The 16,795-nt window shown below is 48.3% G+C and overlaps 6 protein-coding genes across 6 annotated transcripts; 2 read left to right on the top strand and 4 right to left on the bottom strand.

The window, feature by feature from the left end:
* Nucleotides 1–2,121: 2,121 nt before the first annotated feature.
* Nucleotides 2,122–4,332, top strand: EV420DRAFT_1639066 (uncharacterized protein; the record flags this gene model as incomplete). Its single annotated transcript, XM_060476919.1, has 11 exons — nt 2,122–2,369; nt 2,424–2,477; nt 2,534–2,603; nt 2,655–2,949; nt 3,010–3,034; nt 3,089–3,177; nt 3,222–3,380; nt 3,442–3,692; nt 3,741–3,926; nt 3,980–4,071; nt 4,134–4,332. 11 exons carry the CDS (start codon nt 2,122–2,124, stop codon nt 4,330–4,332), a joined length of 1,668 nt encoding a protein of 555 aa, XP_060334443.1.
* A 521-nt stretch (nt 4,333–4,853) lies between these two features.
* EV420DRAFT_1147412 (CHAT domain-containing protein) lies at nt 4,854–8,344 on the bottom strand. The gene is made up of 3 exons (XM_060466068.1): nt 8,118–8,344; nt 5,569–8,062; nt 4,854–5,507 (listed from the first exon to the last, which is right to left on the bottom strand). Exons 2-3 carry the CDS (start codon nt 8,058–8,060, stop codon nt 5,090–5,092), a joined length of 2,910 nt encoding a protein of 969 aa, XP_060334442.1. The 5' UTR covers nt 8,061–8,062; nt 8,118–8,344; the 3' UTR covers nt 4,854–5,089.
* EV420DRAFT_1731858 (caspase domain-containing protein) lies at nt 8,248–10,522 on the bottom strand (the record flags this gene model as incomplete). Its single annotated transcript, XM_060479932.1, has 5 exons — nt 8,248–8,573; nt 8,621–9,513; nt 9,568–9,977; nt 10,028–10,463; nt 10,512–10,522. 5 exons carry the CDS (start codon nt 10,520–10,522, stop codon nt 8,248–8,250), a joined length of 2,076 nt encoding a protein of 691 aa, XP_060334441.1.
* A 2,119-nt stretch (nt 10,523–12,641) lies between these two features.
* EV420DRAFT_1476743 (Alpha/Beta hydrolase protein) lies at nt 12,642–13,834 on the bottom strand (the record flags this gene model as incomplete). Its single annotated transcript, XM_060469355.1, has 4 exons — nt 12,642–13,019; nt 13,070–13,288; nt 13,340–13,463; nt 13,518–13,834. 4 exons carry the CDS (start codon nt 13,832–13,834, stop codon nt 12,642–12,644), a joined length of 1,038 nt encoding a protein of 345 aa, XP_060334440.1.
* A 561-nt stretch (nt 13,835–14,395) lies between these two features.
* Nucleotides 14,396–14,992, bottom strand: EV420DRAFT_1521988 (uncharacterized protein). The gene is given in 4 exon segments (XM_060472244.1): nt 14,396–14,556; nt 14,567–14,588; nt 14,657–14,729; nt 14,767–14,992. The coding sequence occupies 4 exon segments, from the start codon at nt 14,784–14,786 to the stop codon at nt 14,411–14,413; spliced, it is 261 nt and encodes an 86-aa protein (XP_060334439.1). The 5' UTR covers nt 14,787–14,992; the 3' UTR covers nt 14,396–14,410.
* An 830-nt stretch (nt 14,993–15,822) lies between these two features.
* On the top strand, nt 15,823–16,716 carry EV420DRAFT_1745531 (uncharacterized protein; the record flags this gene model as incomplete). Its single annotated transcript, XM_060480136.1, has 5 exons — nt 15,823–16,039; nt 16,071–16,151; nt 16,195–16,257; nt 16,386–16,424; nt 16,479–16,716. The coding sequence occupies 5 exons, from the start codon at nt 15,823–15,825 to the stop codon at nt 16,562–16,564; spliced, it is 486 nt and encodes a 161-aa protein (XP_060334438.1). The 3' UTR covers nt 16,565–16,716.
* Nucleotides 16,717–16,795: the final 79 nt, after the last annotated feature.

Here is a 16,795-nt window from a genome sequence, read left to right as displayed (position 1 = left end):
CCATATGGACAAGCTGCAGTCTGGAGGCGGTAAGGGGGAAGAGGTAAATCAGAAGAAACCTGGACAAAGGAAAGAGACTGTGGCTGTCTCGGCACAGTTCAACGTGCAACAGGGTCGATTTCCGAGAGCAAGGGTTGCGTCTGAGGGCTATGCTAGGCTCCATAACTTACGTTCTCATGGAAAGTGTAATTGACGAAAAGACGACTCGTCAAGATTACAGGTATGAGTGCGGCTGCCTGCAATGAGAACCAAGGGCCGGTCTGGGTGCCAACGTAGTCTTCATCGGAGTTCTCCATATACGTCGTCTGAGTCAAATTCACAATCAAGGACAAGCCGTATTATTTAAAATAGACGGATCGTTTGGGTCAAGGGTGCCAGTGCGCGTACTCATTTTGATCCGTTTTCCTCTCTTCTGACTGATAGTCAACAAACTTTCCTCCTTCTGTACATTTTCGAGCCATTCAAGTACCTTCTCGGTGGACAACCATAGATTAAGGCCAAACTAATCAGGTAGTAGTACGTCGATGGTGTGCTTGTAGTTCCGGGCAGGTTTGGAAACATTGCCAATAGTAACTAGCAGATATTTGACTGCAAAACGCATGGTCAGCTAGGACAAAATAAGTGCGAGCAGACATACTGCCATCCGGGGGCAGATTCATGCCGATGGCCGTGGCTGAAAGATAGGTGCACACCATGTCGGTGCGCCATCTCATCTGAGCTACGGTTTCAGGGTGACGTTCGTATTTGATGAGTTTGTAGAAGTCGGCGAGCCTATACTGTCCATCGAAATGGACTACATTCCGCTCGGCAAAGTCAGCGAGATGGGAACCCGTGAGGCGATGGGACTCTACGAGGACGTGAAGAATTTTCTTCCTGTGTTGTTGTAACTAAGGATAACATGATACACCTCGACATCAACATACCGTTCTTCCCTATAAATTTCCGAAAAGTTTGGATATGCAGTTGGTTTTCCAGTCTTCCAAGATCAAGCAGCCCTGACGCTCGTTCTCGTAGTATCCATGGAAAAAGGGTGTCAGGGGGCCTTGTATAGACGCGAGGGGTCCTTGATAGGTGTCAGGCTCGCGGGTGCCGAGATCCTCGAAATCTTTAGGACGATATTTGCGCCTGCTGCATCTGCGCGGTACACGATAGAATGACGAATGACGATGAGTGATGCACGTCGACGAAATCAGCAGAAGTTGAACTGAAATGTCAATTTGACAGGGATTCTGGCCGTCGTCATCGTCGATGGCGACATGATAACGGTTAACATTGCCATGGTAGATGAAACGAAACAAGAACGAAGAGACGGACCTGGAGATTCAGACTCAGCAATGAGCATAGCCATCACGTGATGCGTCATTGCTCCCGGTCCGGATTGAGTCCGGAGACCTGTCCTTGCTTGGTCGCTCACCACCACCTTCTTCACCCAGCAATTCACGTCGCATATTCGACGGTAGAATATGTCACCAAGTCCCAACTGTTAACGACAGATGGTGTATCTCCGATGATTGTCTACGTTTTCGATACCAGAACCGATGTTTTGACGCTCAATACACTTCGGGTGGGCATGATTTATCTTATCCAGAACTACCAAGGAAATGCCATACAAAGCGGCCCAGATACCGTTATCAGGGCCAGAGCTATTCAGGTAGCTCACATAACATCACGGTATGTTCCATCAGAAACTAAAGATAATCTCTACAGCTTCCTACAGCGCTTCATCCTCATTGAATCAAAAGTACATGCCGGCTGCACCTCTCCTCTCACCTGCATCTTACTCGGTGGTATCGCAGTACAATGCTAACCCTCTCTGATCTGTCTTCGTTGATTCGTCGACTCTGGCTATCACTCAGGCAAGGAGGCGCCTCGAAACTTGCGCCATTGTATAATCGAATATCCCTCGACTCGTTTTGCAATTTCTTAGGGCGCCTCTTCAGTTCTCTCCCTTCCCGAACAAAGCAGCGTATATCGTGGTCCCTGTGTTTCTTGGGACAGAGGTGCACAGGCTCGACAACCGGAAGCCTGCAGACAGACATCCACGTTAGTTACGACTGTTCGAGCAGTCTACCCGCCCATGTGGTTCCTGTGCACATATCCAGTGAGGCTTTACACAATTCCATGCCTAGTCATGATCACTTGGCGGACACGACGCCGCAGTCTGGGACATTATCAGAAGCTGGGAATTCGAGTATCATGTCCCAGCCTGTTAAAGCTGTGGATACCGCCTTTCCATCGCCTGACACCGCAACACCGTTTAGCGAGTTGGAAAAGTCCGTGCAAATGGCTGAGTGGTGCTCTGTCATTGGGGAACTATTCTACCCCATTGCCCCTACGGACTTCGAGCGATATCAACGACCAGATACGGTGTAGGTCATTCTGATTATATGAATTATTTAAATACTGAGCACTTCTCTATCCAGAGAAGACAAACATATCAACTATGACATCGCTAGGTTGACAGTCTCATTCTCCCGGTATGTCTAAAACACATTTATTTTTCGCACGACTGAACCTCAACTTTCTGTGGAAGTGAACCTCCTCAACCGTGGACTTCATATATCCATCCTGAAGGGGGCCGTTATTTCCGCTGGGAACACGATGTATGTACTATTTTCTGCCTCGTCTCCAACATTGATTTAAGTGGCACACAGCTGTTTACTGTCTACACTGATGCGCATTTGTTTAACCCTGAAGTATTACAAGCTGTTCAGCAATTTGTAGACCAAGTCGATGGATATCTGACGCGCCATGATATCACAGAGGTGTCATTTGACGCAGAAAACGTGGATCTCGTCTTGGATGTTACTCTCAGCAAGTCGAACAGGACAATTTGCGGATACTACTTTGCCTATCACCCAAATCGAACAGTATTCTGGTTGGATGAATTTGAATCTTCAGAACGCCTTTGGCGAGACATCAATGGGGTTGCTTCGCAAGATCACATTCGTCAGTATTAATATGCATGTGGTGTTCTCATTTCGTGCGTTAATTGCTGAGTACCGATAGTACATGAAATACAGTCACAATACTGGTATGGGCAATGGGACTTACTATGAGCGTGCTTGTTAACGAGCTCCTCCTGCAGGCATCACTGCGCTCTCTTTCCGTCTCCTGGATGTGCATCGCAAGTAGTAATCGAAGAATTGAGAGATATCATTCTCCATGCCATCGGCGGTGCGTTATAATTATCCACTGCTATTCTCACACCCATGCACAAGAGTTACCAGATAGTTTGGTGTCAACGACGTCCACGGTTTCGTATAGTATGGAGGAGTTACGCGGAATGCTACAACTTCTTCCTTCGAAGAGTCGAGATTTCAACGACGATTCTGGACCCGGGGTTTCTCGAATTATTTACATCCTCATGAAACACTTTGGTGCGTTCTTTTTCTGCTGCCACATGCCATGGCAAAAGCCTTACATCTTCTTGTCGATTAGCCCACGACCGCTTTCTTCACTTTTACGGTGAACCTGTCGCACGTCTCAATCGCGGTACCTCCATTTATGACAAGAACAAGGTTCACAAATGCTCCTTTCTATTTCACGTGCTCAAATTCCTGCTCTTCGCCGCACCCTCTGCCTACCTTCATGAGATTGAATCCATGCTATCGGACGGGTTGCTCAGTCGGGTGGTCTGGAGAGACTTTGTCGATAAGATTTGCAAAGACTGGTCTCATCTGACTGTATACGTAAGTTTTCCGATATGAAAGGCTGATAGAGGCTGATGCACATACCAGTCTACAGTGCTCATCAATGTAGACGTCGCGTTTTTATCTATCCAATCGATCGATGCTGGTCCGACTAGTTCGCCTCTCAAGATTGCTGTATACCTTTCGGTTATTTCGTCCCTTGGAAGCATATTCTTTGCTTTGTTGTTTCTCCGCTGTAACAACACAAGGCTGAATATCTCGACCGATGAAGCTGTGCGTTTTTGTATAAATGTAATATCATTTGTTTCTTGACGATCTTTCAACAGGCGAAGATCATGAACTCGTACCAAGACACTTCTTGCAGGTATGAGAACATCGCAATCCTCTACAGTCTTCCGTATGCTCTGCTCATGTGGGGGTAAGCACTCTTTCCAAAACATTCAGATGGTATTTCTGATGGCCATCCCTACCTGGATTTAGGATCCTCTTTTTCGTCGCCGCGTTCATGATCTTGTGTTTGTGGAAGACTCCACCGGTGACTCTCGTGCTATCTAGCATGGCATGGGTTGCTTTGGGTAGTTTGGTCATCTTCTACGGATGGGTAAATTGCACCGGCGCTCGTCAATGGCTGTTATCGATTCGAGAAGACCTAAAGATGCACCGGCTGCTGGTCAAATGACTGATGTTCATGAACGTAGACAATAGTATCTCACGTCATCAGTAACGGTTCGTTGGCGCTTGTCCCTTATCATGTATAAGTGTGTCATGAAGAAGATCCACCGCACCTGGTTTATTACCGACGCTAGGCACCTTGCTACTTTTGAAACAACAGGCGCCTAACACTGTAGATAAAACATTGAAGAACCACGATGACAACCCCGTAAAAGTACCAGAGCAATGTCCACCGTAACGTGAGTACGCATTGCCCTCGTCCTACCATTCTACAAGATCTAAGGATAGAAGTGACACGAAGGGCGCCCAGAATTCCAGACTAGTAGCGCCAGATTTGACGCCTAGTCCTTCCGGAGGTATGCATCCAAATAGCTGTTGAGCTCCGGGTTTGGCGTCTCACAGCCAAACGTAGGGTCATCCTCTGCCACGACTCATTCATCAACCAGCTTGGAACCGCAGATCGTGCCAGAAGAATATGATTCCGAGTGAGTGTGTCATAGATGGGCGTTAATGTCAAACTGAGCTCCTGTAGTTTCGAAGACAGAGGAGAAGATAAAGTTCCGACAACGACTGTAAAGACAGCGAACGATACAGGGGGAACCAAACCGGTGAAGAAACCAAAATAAATTGTAAATGGAAGTTTTATCAATAGCGCAAACTGTACTACTACGGTGGGAATGAGATTGAAGTGAGTGTAGTGTGTAAAGAGGAAAGACTGCTGAATAACGAAGAGCATTGAACAATCATTCAAACAACGTCTACGACTATACACCGCTATGGATAAAGAGCGCCCATTGTTCTACTGACAATCCTTGGTCACGAAGCGCCCTCACAGCTGAGTGCAACGCGAAAGAGGCTCGTCTAACATCCATAATACCCTTCTCCGTCAGGTGCTTATACACATGCTCGGTGACAATTGGACCCTGCGCATCTCCCATTGGCCACAACGTTGCCACGACACTGCGATAACCCAGGAACTGCATCGCGGCTGAAAGATGAAGAGACTCATCTGGAGTTCTGTCGGCTGCAATCGCTGTGCTACACGCGGACAGAAACGCAAACTGAGGATCCTGGGGTGTGGCGCGCACCATGTCCGACAACGTGAGTACTCCGTCCCATAACTTGAACCCGCTCAGAAACGGATTTCCTTCGTTGAGATGTCCATGACACGCAAAGTGAACCCTAGAGAACAGAGAGGGACATGATTAACGAGGACGCATCTCCAGTCACGTAAGAAACCCACCATGAGTATGACGGCAGAATATCCCGTACCGCGGAAACTACTGCCTCATCATTCGACCATCTCGTTGTCGATCCGTCAGGTAGGAAACTTTGCACTAGCCGAGTCTCTACTTTGGCTTCCTGGAGTTCGTGCGACTGATCGAGGATAAGAGTCCTAGGTACGGTGATTGCTGTGTTACGTCGTCGCGCATTGATCAAAGAGGATAGCGTCGGAATATAGGACGATATGTAGCGGTCGGGAAGATTACAACCATCCTGGTCGTATAATCCTGCAGCATGCATTGGTAGGCCAACCCAGGCTCCAGTCAAACACCACCAGATCCTTTCTCCACCCAAGGAATCCAAGGTGGGAAGGAGATGAACAATAACATTATTCCATAAAACCTCCAAGACTGACTGCATCCCGCTCTTCTCTTCTTGTACCCTACCCATACGCCGTGGAACACTCTGAGAAACAGTGACATGCAAGTTTGTCACATCGTCGTGTTTGAAGTTGGGAATCGATACGTGCTTGTGAAAGCCCTTAGGACCCAATATTATGGCATCACAGTCGTATGGCGAGTGCCCTGAAGACGTGAGGAGGATAATGGGCCCTTCTTCTCCAACCGCCAACAGCTCAGAGAAGGGAAGCGTACGATGGAAATCTTCAAATCCCTTGTATTGCCGTATTTCAGCTATGACGGCTTCCCACTGCGTTGCGAGATCCATCCGCTCAAGCGTACTCCCTGAGTTCTCCCATTCTGAACGGTCCATCCTGTTTGCGACATCGATAGCACGCCTGACAAGCTCATCCGGCAAGGATTCCCGGACTACGTCGTCAAACGGTTGGCGAAACTGAAGAAGTTGCAGCCAGAGGATAGACCGTCCTTGTTCAAGCCATTCTACTGCCATTCCTATGTTCCCTTTACGTAACACCCATGCTGCGCCATCGCAGGCGAATACCGTAGCGATGGAGCTCAGCCGTCGGTATCGAGATTCAAGGTCCCATCCGATGAATGCTAGTTGAGGTAGAAGGCCTATGGCCATCTGAAAAGCTTGCTCGGCATCTTCATCATGCATGTCGGGATCCACAAGGGCATAGGTGCAGAGATGATCCAAGGCCCAAACGCGTTGTACGATGGGCGCACTAACAGATTTTGCTGTTTTCATGTACTCGCGAGGAATACGGTCATCCTGATATGAAACCCATTTGTCAAAGTGCTGATTGATTTCTTCCAGATGTACCATGAGAATATGCAGGTGCGGGTGGTCAGGAGGAAGGGATTTAATGTTTGCGATAGCTACAGCCTGCGCTTCGACGAGGCTGTGTTGCCGGGTAGCACGAAACAAGTGAAGGAGGGTATTGGAAAGATTAAGCATGTCGTAATACCGGGCTTCATATGGTAGTAGATACAGGGAGAACGCCTGCACATGGAACTCGATTGCGTCATAAAGCAATGTCTTGTCCACCTTGCCTCGACTTTGCAAATGTCGGAAACGGTAAAGCTGTATAAACCCTTTGTCGTGTAAAACTTGCGCACGATCCTTGATGTCTATAACATCAAAAGGTAGCTCGAGCAAGGATTCGTTGATCCCAAAAGCCCGGTCTAGTAAATTCAAAGACGGCACGACCTTGAATTTGCTCGAAAGGCATATTGCCAGGCTCATTGATGCTTCGATATGCACACCCTCCGTGGCAGCGCGTAGTGTTTCCAATACCATAGTCGCAAAGTCAATGTCGTCGATGTCACGTTTGAGTTCAAAGCGTTTTCTGAACGCATTGCCCACATCCAAAAGGTCGATTTCAGAAGGAAAGGAAGGCGGATCATGCAAATACAACGTATAGAGACGCCGGAAGATGTCGATTGATTTTTCAAGACCAGAAAAGGTCTCGTCAACATCAGCCCCGTAGTCTGCGATGTCATAGAGTGTGCGTGCTAGTTCATATTCAGCTATTGCATACTCTTGGAAGTCTGACTGTAGCTCTGCCACTAGCAGTGTTTGCTCGACGCTAAGAGCTCGCAGCTGTTCCACTTGCATACGAGGGCTGGTTTGAGCGTAATGTTCGTTCAATGCGCATCGGAGATTGAAACTGCACACCCTGCGAACCGTTGCAGGGAAATCATGCGTGGTAATGGCCTCCCATAACAACGCTATGGCTTCGTTGCCAGCATCCATGTCATCGGCGGAGACACGAAGGGCTTTGAGAGCGATGGCGAGGTTGTTCAGCGTCTGGATTCTATTTTCATGTCCTTTGGGCCTGTACTGGAGGCATTCTCGATGATAACCGATGGCCTCCTTCAGAACGCTGAGATCCGGTGATACGTCGTGCTGCGTCTTCAATGCACATCCGAGCTTATTCAGAGTGAGAGGACGATCGGGATGGGATGAGGGTTCCAGAGATAGTGCCTGCCTCAAATTGGCTATGGCTTGGAAAAGCATATTGGCATCATCATGTTGAGCAAACTGAGCGAGTAAAGAGATAGCCTCGTCGCGTAGCGAGACGTTCGCCATTCCTGGATGCAAATGCCAAGTAAGTAGGGTGGGACTAAAGCAAAGGTTATGTCATACCAAACTTCGGACTCAAAACGGTAGTTGAATCGGTAAAGATGGGCGCTGATTTGCCCCTTGGAACTTGATGACTTCGGCGCTTAAGATATGAACTATTCCATTCTGGGTGATTGCCTGGCCCCACTACATCTCAATACTTCCTCAACTGGACAACCGTCCCAGATACATCGCCCCAATGCTGCACGTAGTTCTCTGGATCTTTCACATCCGCCCTCTTCTTTCCCCAAATTACTTCGGCGCTCTGTCCAATCGAGCGCATATCTACACGATTCGTGGTCAGGAAAACCTTCCAGACTGTGATATCATGATCCATTCCCTGCAAAAGCTGGAAGCAAACGGGATTGCTCGCAGATCCACATCCAAAAGTCAATGATGATCCCCTTGGGAGCGGACAATCAACGGTGTCGGACCGCCCAGATACAGTGCTGAACTGCGGTTCGTCGAAAGCATGCGAAGCTAAGGGTGTGTTAGCGTGGAACTACCAGAGAAAGCACTGGACATACATATCGACAAATCAGACTCGAAAGCAAAAAAGTACGGATAATAATCAATACCGCTCCTGTTATGGAGCGTCACTCCAAAGGGCCTATTGGGGTTATCGATCTTGATGACTGCCTGTCCGCATTTATCAAACAGGTTGTGTCCAATTCGAGTGTAAGATGCATCTTTGTCGCGGGTTGTCGGGGAAACCTTCTCCAACACATGAAGCTCCAGTGAAACACCCGAAATGGCCGAGTGCCGATTCCGATGATAATGGAATCTATTGGCCCAGCGGAGGACGTCCATTACCCGACCTCTATTCTCCTCCATCCCGGCCGAAGTCCTGACCCATCTAGGTATCCGTCCTGATTCGCAGCTGTACACTTTGCTCCCTACAGGAGTGAGGGAGTAAAATGTAATCTCCCGATTATCAATGACGAGTTCCATCTGGGCATCCTCGCGATGATCAACCCAGTGTATATCATGTCTCCTTCCAATGGCATGTCGGATCCATGTACTATCGCTGCAAAACATGTTCAATAACGGAGAATTATGGGGGGCTCTCATAAATTTTGCAAAGGAAGATTCGGGAAAGTGGGAAAGTGGCATGCCGTGAAGTATCAGCTCTGCTTGGAACGTATCAATGTTAGAGACTTGTAGCACCACTCCTGGGAGTGCGCTCGAAGCTGTTGGCATATCCCTGTCCCGATGGGCGAAGTATTCGGAACCTGGGATGACTCCTTGAGCATATCCGGCGGAGAGAAAAATCCGACTGCCGTTCTTCGTCACTCGTACAAGCTCGTTATCAATGAAGACTACCCGAGGACTGAAAATGCCACGATTGCAGCTGGAGCCTTCGCAATGAGGAAACTGCGTACGGACAGTGCCACTGCGACTCTGTAGAAGCCGGCCGATTCTAGATAAACGTGTCAAATTCGTTGGATTAGTGACCGAAACAGCTGGTACATACGGTTGATGCAGTCCCTCTATGAGAGAAACATAACTGATACTTGAGATGTTTTGACCCCGAGCCATCACCGATTCCAAAACCTCTAAGACAGCGGTTGTGAATACGCCGCCCTTATGTTTTTTTGCTTGTGCTTTGCTATCCCTGCTGCAGGCCGCTAAGAGGACATGGGAATGGTTGTACATGACTTCGAAGCCTGACGGGTTTTTTGTCGGGCGTGATTCCGAAGGAGTTTGATCTTGGGTGAGGATATCGGTCTCATTGATGGGTGGTATACGAGACCAAATCTCGTCGCTGAAAAAAAGAGGCGGAGGATCGAAAATGGTACGCGTTTCAAACTCGTCATCATCACTTTGTCCTCCGTCGTCCGCCCGAGTCATCCCAGCAGAGTAGCAAGAATCCAGCATTAGGATCTGTACACTGTCAGATTGCTTAAATCCTCTACGCGCAAAAATGAACGTACGATGTTATTGCTTTTCTCTTTTGCCAGTTTGTTAAGCCAGGCGGCCACCATGCGATCTGGAATACCTGGCATTGAGCCGATATCTTGAGGGCATATCTGCTCAATGACATTCTCATTCCACCCTGACCAATAACCCTCCTGACTCTTTGGAAGAGCGGACTTGTAATCTGACGCGCCATGTCCGGAAAAATAAATGAAAATGGAGGAACGGCCCTTCTTTATGTCTCCACGAGTAACGAGGGCTTCGAATCCTTTCAGAATACCGTCGAACGTAGCGTCTTGATCATAGAGCCTGAAAATGTTCCGGTCTGGGACACCAATTCTCTTCAAAAAGGCGACGATAGCTTTGGCGTCCAGAACTGAAGCAGTGAGGGCTCTGCGTTCAGCATAGTTGTCGATTCCGATTACAAGGGCAAAGAGATCTTCGAACGTTGGCCTGTGAATGTGGTCAGTATACCATGGCGACACTGAAAGAATACTCAACCGAAAAGACATCGTCGTCGGTCGTCAAACCTAGCTAGCACTCGGCACCTTTCCCTGAAATTTCCAGATATGTGCAAGGCGGCTCTCTAGAGCTCCAACTTTGGATACGCTTAAACAAAAAAGGGCTGAGCAACACTGTACTCTTACCTTCACCTAGAAAATGCGCCATAAGACCTCCTACAAGTCCAATACAAAAGGCGATATGTCTATAGCTGAGCGGCATCACTGGACGAGCTGGATATATGCGGTCAAGTTGGATTCGGGAATACACGTCATTTCGTTCACAGATGCCTTTTCTCAAAGACAAGAGCGCTTCAGTAAATTTCTCTCACTTTCTTCCACTACGTCATCAAGAAATTCCTTGATTGTGAATAGAAGAAAAGTGCCTGGAGGTGTGAGTATCTATACCGAATTCCTACCATTCAGTGGCTATCGACCGCTTCCACAACTGCAGCCGCCTTCGAATTTATTCTGTCTTATATCTTGTCCGGTACTGGTGACCAGCCGCCCTGCGCGATACAGACGCCCATTTTATCAGAGAGCGGGGCAATACCAGGGCTTCCTGACTCGGATTACACCTTGCTTAGCGGCCGAAAAGTCTGGAAGAAGAGCGACCGGATCTCCGTGTGGAACGATATCCAACACTTCTGGCCTGTGGTACATGGAGTTATTTGCCCTTGCTATTGGATCCATATGGTTCAGAAATAGCCCAACTCGATGCATGCATCGCCAAACAACTGTCGAAGTATTCAACCAGAGGCTGGATAGGCTAAATGTTGAAAGGTCACCCAGGCTACCCCCGCCTGAGCGGAACTCCTAGAGAATCTCGGAGCTTAACTTGCTATATAATCGCGATTCTCGAGCCTCTTATGAAGATTGCATTTCAACACAGATCGCTCGGCTAGTCTACCTTTCATTTCTGCGCTTGAACTTTTAGGCAATTCAAAAATGACGATAGAACACCAGAGAATCGATAAGTACGCAAATTTATGATAGTTCTTTTCGCCTTTGACCTCGATTTAGGCCTTTCATTGAAGGAGCCCCCAACTATCATCACAGGACCCTGAACTCGACTTGCAAATGAGAGTTCAGCCAGAGTACGGTCAGGAGAATTTCAGTCGACATCACTAAATTTACTGCATTGTCGTAAGTAGCCTTCCATGCGTTTGCATGTCAATTGTGCAACTGATTCTAAATGTTCAGCTGAGCTTCTCTGGAAATGTCAAATACAAACAGCAAAGTAGTTTCTACCTATCCATTTATACTTGTGCTGGATAACGAATAATCCGATACGCCTTTTTGTGTGCACCTGGTCACCTACGTTCAACATGTCACCGTTGCGACCATATCAGACAGACATGCAAACATTCGAAACTAGTTTTCAGGTCTCCATACTCCGCTATCCAACATAGAAGCCTGTCATTTTCAGAAGGGTAATATAGAGGCTGAAATGTATCCGGAACTTTCCAAACGTCTTGTGGCTATACGCAATTCGTAGAGGTACGTTCTCAGGCTTCCGACTTCAATGTTGCTGACTATTCGTGCCTTACGAGTCCTTGAGCAGCGGTATGGCCCGACTTGTTCATCGATTGGCGATCAGATTAGTGTTGCCAGGTATTGGATATACATCGGCAAGCCTCTCTACGCTATCTTTATATTTTTACGTGAAATGCATTTGCATCGCAAGCGAACAGCAAAGCACGGTAGTGTTCGAAGGTCAGGGCTTGAAGATCCTACGTTTGCGAATAAATTGGACTGATACCAGAACACATACTTCTGGATCCGGACCAGGTCTCGTTTTTGTGGGACGGCTTCTCCAATGTGGCTTTGGCAACGGGTTCGAGCGAATTGCTACCTCTGGGTCGTCAAATCGACGTCGCGGGAGGTGTTGAATAACAATTCAGGGTCGAATCAGAGACGTCGTTACGCGATTGGAAAGATGGATGGCAAATGGTAGCCCGATCTTGGACGAAGATATCGCGTTTGACGAAGACGATAGCGACTGCGATGACTATGAGAGTACATGAATGGTCTGTGATGGTAATTTGCATACGGCTACAGGTGCTGGTCGTAAACAAGGAGGAAAGAAAATCGCTCAATCCCTGTTCTCTTGACTTCTTTGCGTTGGCTTTTACGCCGTCTTGACCTCAACGGCCTGAATCCATGCCAACAGATCTCGATTAACCTCGTCTTTAGCCTCCAACTGTACCCAGTGACCGGTATCGTAAACATGGGAGGTCGTATCTTCGCAGCTTGCCGTTGTGCCTGCCAGACTCATATGTGCCAGACAAACGTAGTCCTTCGAGGCACCGCCGAAGAAAACGGGCTTGCTCACTTTCTCGATCTTGGGGGGATTCGCTTCAGGAGCATGTGAGCACAAAGGACCAAGGGAATACTGCCGTTTACCTTTGGAGTCGTCGGCCATGATGCTAGTACGCACGGCTTTATAATAACAGAGTGGTCCCTTGATGCCTCCCTTGCGTAGCTCCTCCTTCTGGATACGCTGATCCTATATCGAACGATGAATATTTTCTTCTCAACACGCTGTAATCAGCTCACCTCTTCGGTCAGGTACGAACCAATCGGTGTCGTCCGGTTGCTCTCTACCCACAACCTCAGCCCACCGATGGGCTGCATATAATCTTTCCAGAGATCATGATCAGCACAATACAAAAGACTATACATCGACTCGAGGTTGTTGTCAATCTTGACGTCGGCACCGTCTTCAGCGAAGAGATCCCAGTATCCGATCAGCTCGGTGCCGATCATTGACTTCATCTATCGTCCGAGCGGTTAGCAAGGACGATTAGACCATCGAACGGAGCATACCAGCTGCATCATCGCCTCGTATGCCAGGGGCTGGGAGGCTGGGTAGTACCCAGCAGCGAGAAACCCGTATGCTAAGCATCTATCGGGATAATAATCCGCCAAGCGACTGGTTACGACGCAACCCCTGCAGAAACTTCACGTGAACCTATGGAGATCAAAGAGACGATGGAAACCATACCAATCATGCCCGACAGCAATAACGCGCGCGACCTTCTCGGTATCCAGGATCTCCACGATATCTTGTGCAAGCAATCTGTGCCTGTATTGCATGGGATCGACGGGCTTGGATGTACCCCCGTACCCTAGCATGTCTGGGACGATGAGCGGGTAGCCTTTCTCCTTGAAAAAAGCTATCTGGTGCTTCCAATCGTACGAAGTGCTTGGAAAGCCATGAAGGAAGAGCAAAACAGGTTTGGAGGCATCCCCCGGGGAGAACAAGTAGTGATAGATGAACCCCCGAGAGGTGGTGAAGTCCTTGTAGAGGGATTGGTCCATGGATGCAGACTCCGTCGCAACAAGGGCAGGTACTTATAGACAGACATTCAATTTACGCAGGCCTGCCTAGGTCATCGGGTCCGAAGTAGATGGGAATGGACTGCCTACACGTAAGAATTTACCTTATGGCGAGTGGCTATGATGGCTTGATCGAACAGAAGTAATGGAAGGAGGTGAGTTTGCGGGCCGGCTTACTCAACTCGTCTTTGCCCAGTATCCGGTGCTACTTATTATTCAAGATAAGTAATCACAACGATTTCAGGAAAACTTCCTTTAACCTTGACAGCAAATTATGATCGCTCGAAGAAAGCCTCGCGCAACCAACTGGCAGCTGCAGTTCGCTGGTAACGTAAATCAAAAGAAACGATGCTCCATTTCATGGCCGATGAGGCTACGGTGGACTCTGAAAGTCACAGTCGTCTCACCGGAAGAAAAAGGCTCACTGGCAGATGTCGAGTCAAAGAAAATTAGCAGACAGACGTGATGGTGACCAGATAGATAGATAACCGGTCGAGGTCCCAAAAAGGAATGCCGGGGCTCTGTGCCGACACAAAACGTGTCACAGACTACACTCCCTCATGCCGCTGTGATATCCTCAGTTGCCAGCCAAGAACGTCTCACGGATTTGAAGGAAATGCAGGGACAAGCGAACGCAATATCATAGGGAACAACGAGAATAATATCACATGTACTATGTGAACCACAAATGTGGAGCGACTGAGCAGTGAGGCGAGCAGATGGGAGAAGCCGAAAGGCAAACCGGCCCGGCTGACGGAGGACAGTATCAAATTGTATTGTTGGTTCACATGCACTGCTTGGCGGCTCAGTAATCAGGAGAAGGACAGACATTGGAACGGGCAAGACAATTGCAGTGCGGGAATGGTACCAGCGCCGTGTGTTGGACCTCGTCGTGGACAATGAAACGAACGATAATAAGGACGGGTGGTAGCATAGGAAAAGCGTGGAGCACCATAATTTCTCTACGTGGCTTGTCAGAAGGCTGTGGTGGTCCAATAATGTGATGCATGTGCGAATTGGTCAACCTTGCGAACGACGAAGATAGTCGTACTGAAGAGCAGACGGCTATGCGCGGCAGGGTCTTTGTACAAACGTCTGCCAGTAACGGAGCGATGTCACGACGGGGTCATTGTACGAACCAGAAAGCAGTCTCAGAACGGGAAGGAGTCTGGATGGTACTGCCGTCGTGCCGTTCTTGCCGAGGCGTTGACAAGGAGAAGCAAAGCGGAACGGGCCGATTGACATCTAGTGCTCTCTTCGTTGCAACTTCGTTGTTCTTCCAGTGCTTTTTCCTTGCCATTGCTATGACAAGAATTATGCAGTATGCAAGACAATCTAGACCTACGTTGACATTCTCTTCTTTCCATTACTCCCTGTCGGTATTGACGAGTTCTAGATACGCGTTTATGTCCTGCAGTTTAGAAACTAGAAGGGAAGCTAAAGCACTTCAAACTCCCGAGATCATTAAAAAGTAAGAATGTTTCCAATTCTATGGAAGCCTCGTATCAGCTGCGCGCGGACAAGATCCTATGATTAAGGCTTTTGCTCGGGGTCTCCTGCAGTCATATCAAGGACTCCGATTCACATTACGACTTAGAACAGACATGGATAACGCTTGCCTTCATGACACGCATGAGCAAAAAATACAATTTGAAAATCCCAGTTGCGTCGGTGACACATGATATGCGACGGACCAGCCTCCTACCAGTTCCTGTAAAAATTTGGAGAGCTATCTAAGGCTTTGCAGAGACCCAACATCCGGGATGAGGTTACCAGCTTCTGCTATCGGAGAAGTGTATAGTTTTTTTCATCTGTTTTGTATAATGGTAATCGAGTGCAAGAAGAACGACTCGAACGCTGCTCTCCGCCAAGTCCTCATGGACTTCGTGGCCATCCTACGACATCGCAGATTACTTGGCTTCGCACTGGAATATCTCGTGGAAAAAAATCACTAGGCGTATATCTGGATAATGAACAGCGTAACTCTGTCTGTTGATCAAGTCAATGACTGGGACTTTGACGGTACTACGGCACGCGATCTCGAGAAGCTTGTGGGGAGGGTTGATTATAGTGATCCAGATGACAACTTCAAGGGCCTTGGCGAACCGGAAAGCTTACAAATGACACCGTGCAAAAGCTATTTCAGTGATGATCAAGCACCTCGACCGTGGCCCTCTGAGCGTCTTGGTGAGAGCTATACTTACCAGCAGTGGAATAGATGCTTCAGGCTCCGAAGAGAGTAAAGAGTGGACGGAAAACGACTCCAGAAGGAAAATGGTGACGTTGCTGGATGAGGATGGTCGGCCATACCGGATCTCGCACTGCACCGATTTTCGAACCAGCCCTGGACGAGGAACGTGATAAGGCTACCTCTGAAGCTCGGGAGCGGATCCGCGTACAGCAAGGTGAAATGTCCTCCGGTGTTATGATGCAGCGATGTCTGGATTCCGTTGAGACCTAGTGAATGATCTATGCATCACACGGTATAGTTCTTTTTGAATTCTAATGTGGTGAATCTGAATACCGCGACCAGGCTCTGGCCCTCTCTGCTCGGGCACCCACATAGAATCAGGTGGGTCATTTAAATTATTGTCATAGCGCGCAGATATCTGAGACCTATTCGTAGTTGAATTTCAAAACTGGTCTCCGTCGTTTGAATGGTTCCTAGTCTTTGGGCCAAAGAAAAAGCGGCGCCAAGAAATCTTCAGTTGAGACGCGGGGTTGAAGGTCTACCTGCAGGAACCTGATTGTAGCACCTTTCAATCGGCATCAAGTACTACCGTTGGGAATCAAATTCGACTAGGCCGTTTTCTACTCGACGCTGAGGGGTGTGCTGGTTCTGAGCGACAAACCGATCAAACCGGGTAATGTTCTTGCCGTGGAATGTTGTCTACTTACTTACCTTGGTCAAGTCAGCTGAGAAGGCGCAGCGCCGAGGTTATA

This window comes from Desarmillaria tabescens (genome assembly GCF_030435595.1).
Source record: "Desarmillaria tabescens strain CCBAS 213 chromosome Unknown EV420scaffold_8, whole genome shotgun sequence".
Taxonomy (NCBI): Eukaryota; Fungi; Basidiomycota; class Agaricomycetes; order Agaricales; family Physalacriaceae; genus Desarmillaria; species Desarmillaria tabescens.
The sequence above is the reverse complement of the archived record's forward strand: the minus strand, read 5'-3'. Positions and strand labels throughout refer to the sequence as shown.

What these genes read in the sequence shown, in the direction of transcription:
- EV420DRAFT_1521988 (XM_060472244.1), bottom strand. Translation starts at nt 14,786, where the DNA reads ATGCTACCACCCGTCCTTAT. An exon ending in ATGCTACCACCCGTCCTTAT is followed by an intron (nt 14,730 to 14,766) that starts TATCGTTCGTTT and finishes GAGGTCCAACAC; the next exon opens with ACGGCGCTGGTACCATTCCC. An exon ending in TCCTTCTCCTGATTACTGAG is followed by an intron (nt 14,589 to 14,656) that starts CCGCCAAGCAGT and finishes GGGCCGGTTTGC; the next exon opens with CTTTCGGCTTCTCCCATCTG.
- EV420DRAFT_1147412 (XM_060466068.1), bottom strand. Translation starts at nt 8,060, where the DNA reads ATGGCGAACGTCTCGCTACGCGACGAGGCTATCTCTTTACTCGCTCAG. An exon ending in ATTCTGCCGTCATACTCATG is followed by an intron (nt 5,508 to 5,568) that starts GTGGGTTTCTTA and finishes TCTGTTCTCTAG; the next exon opens with GGTTCACTTTGCGTGTCATG.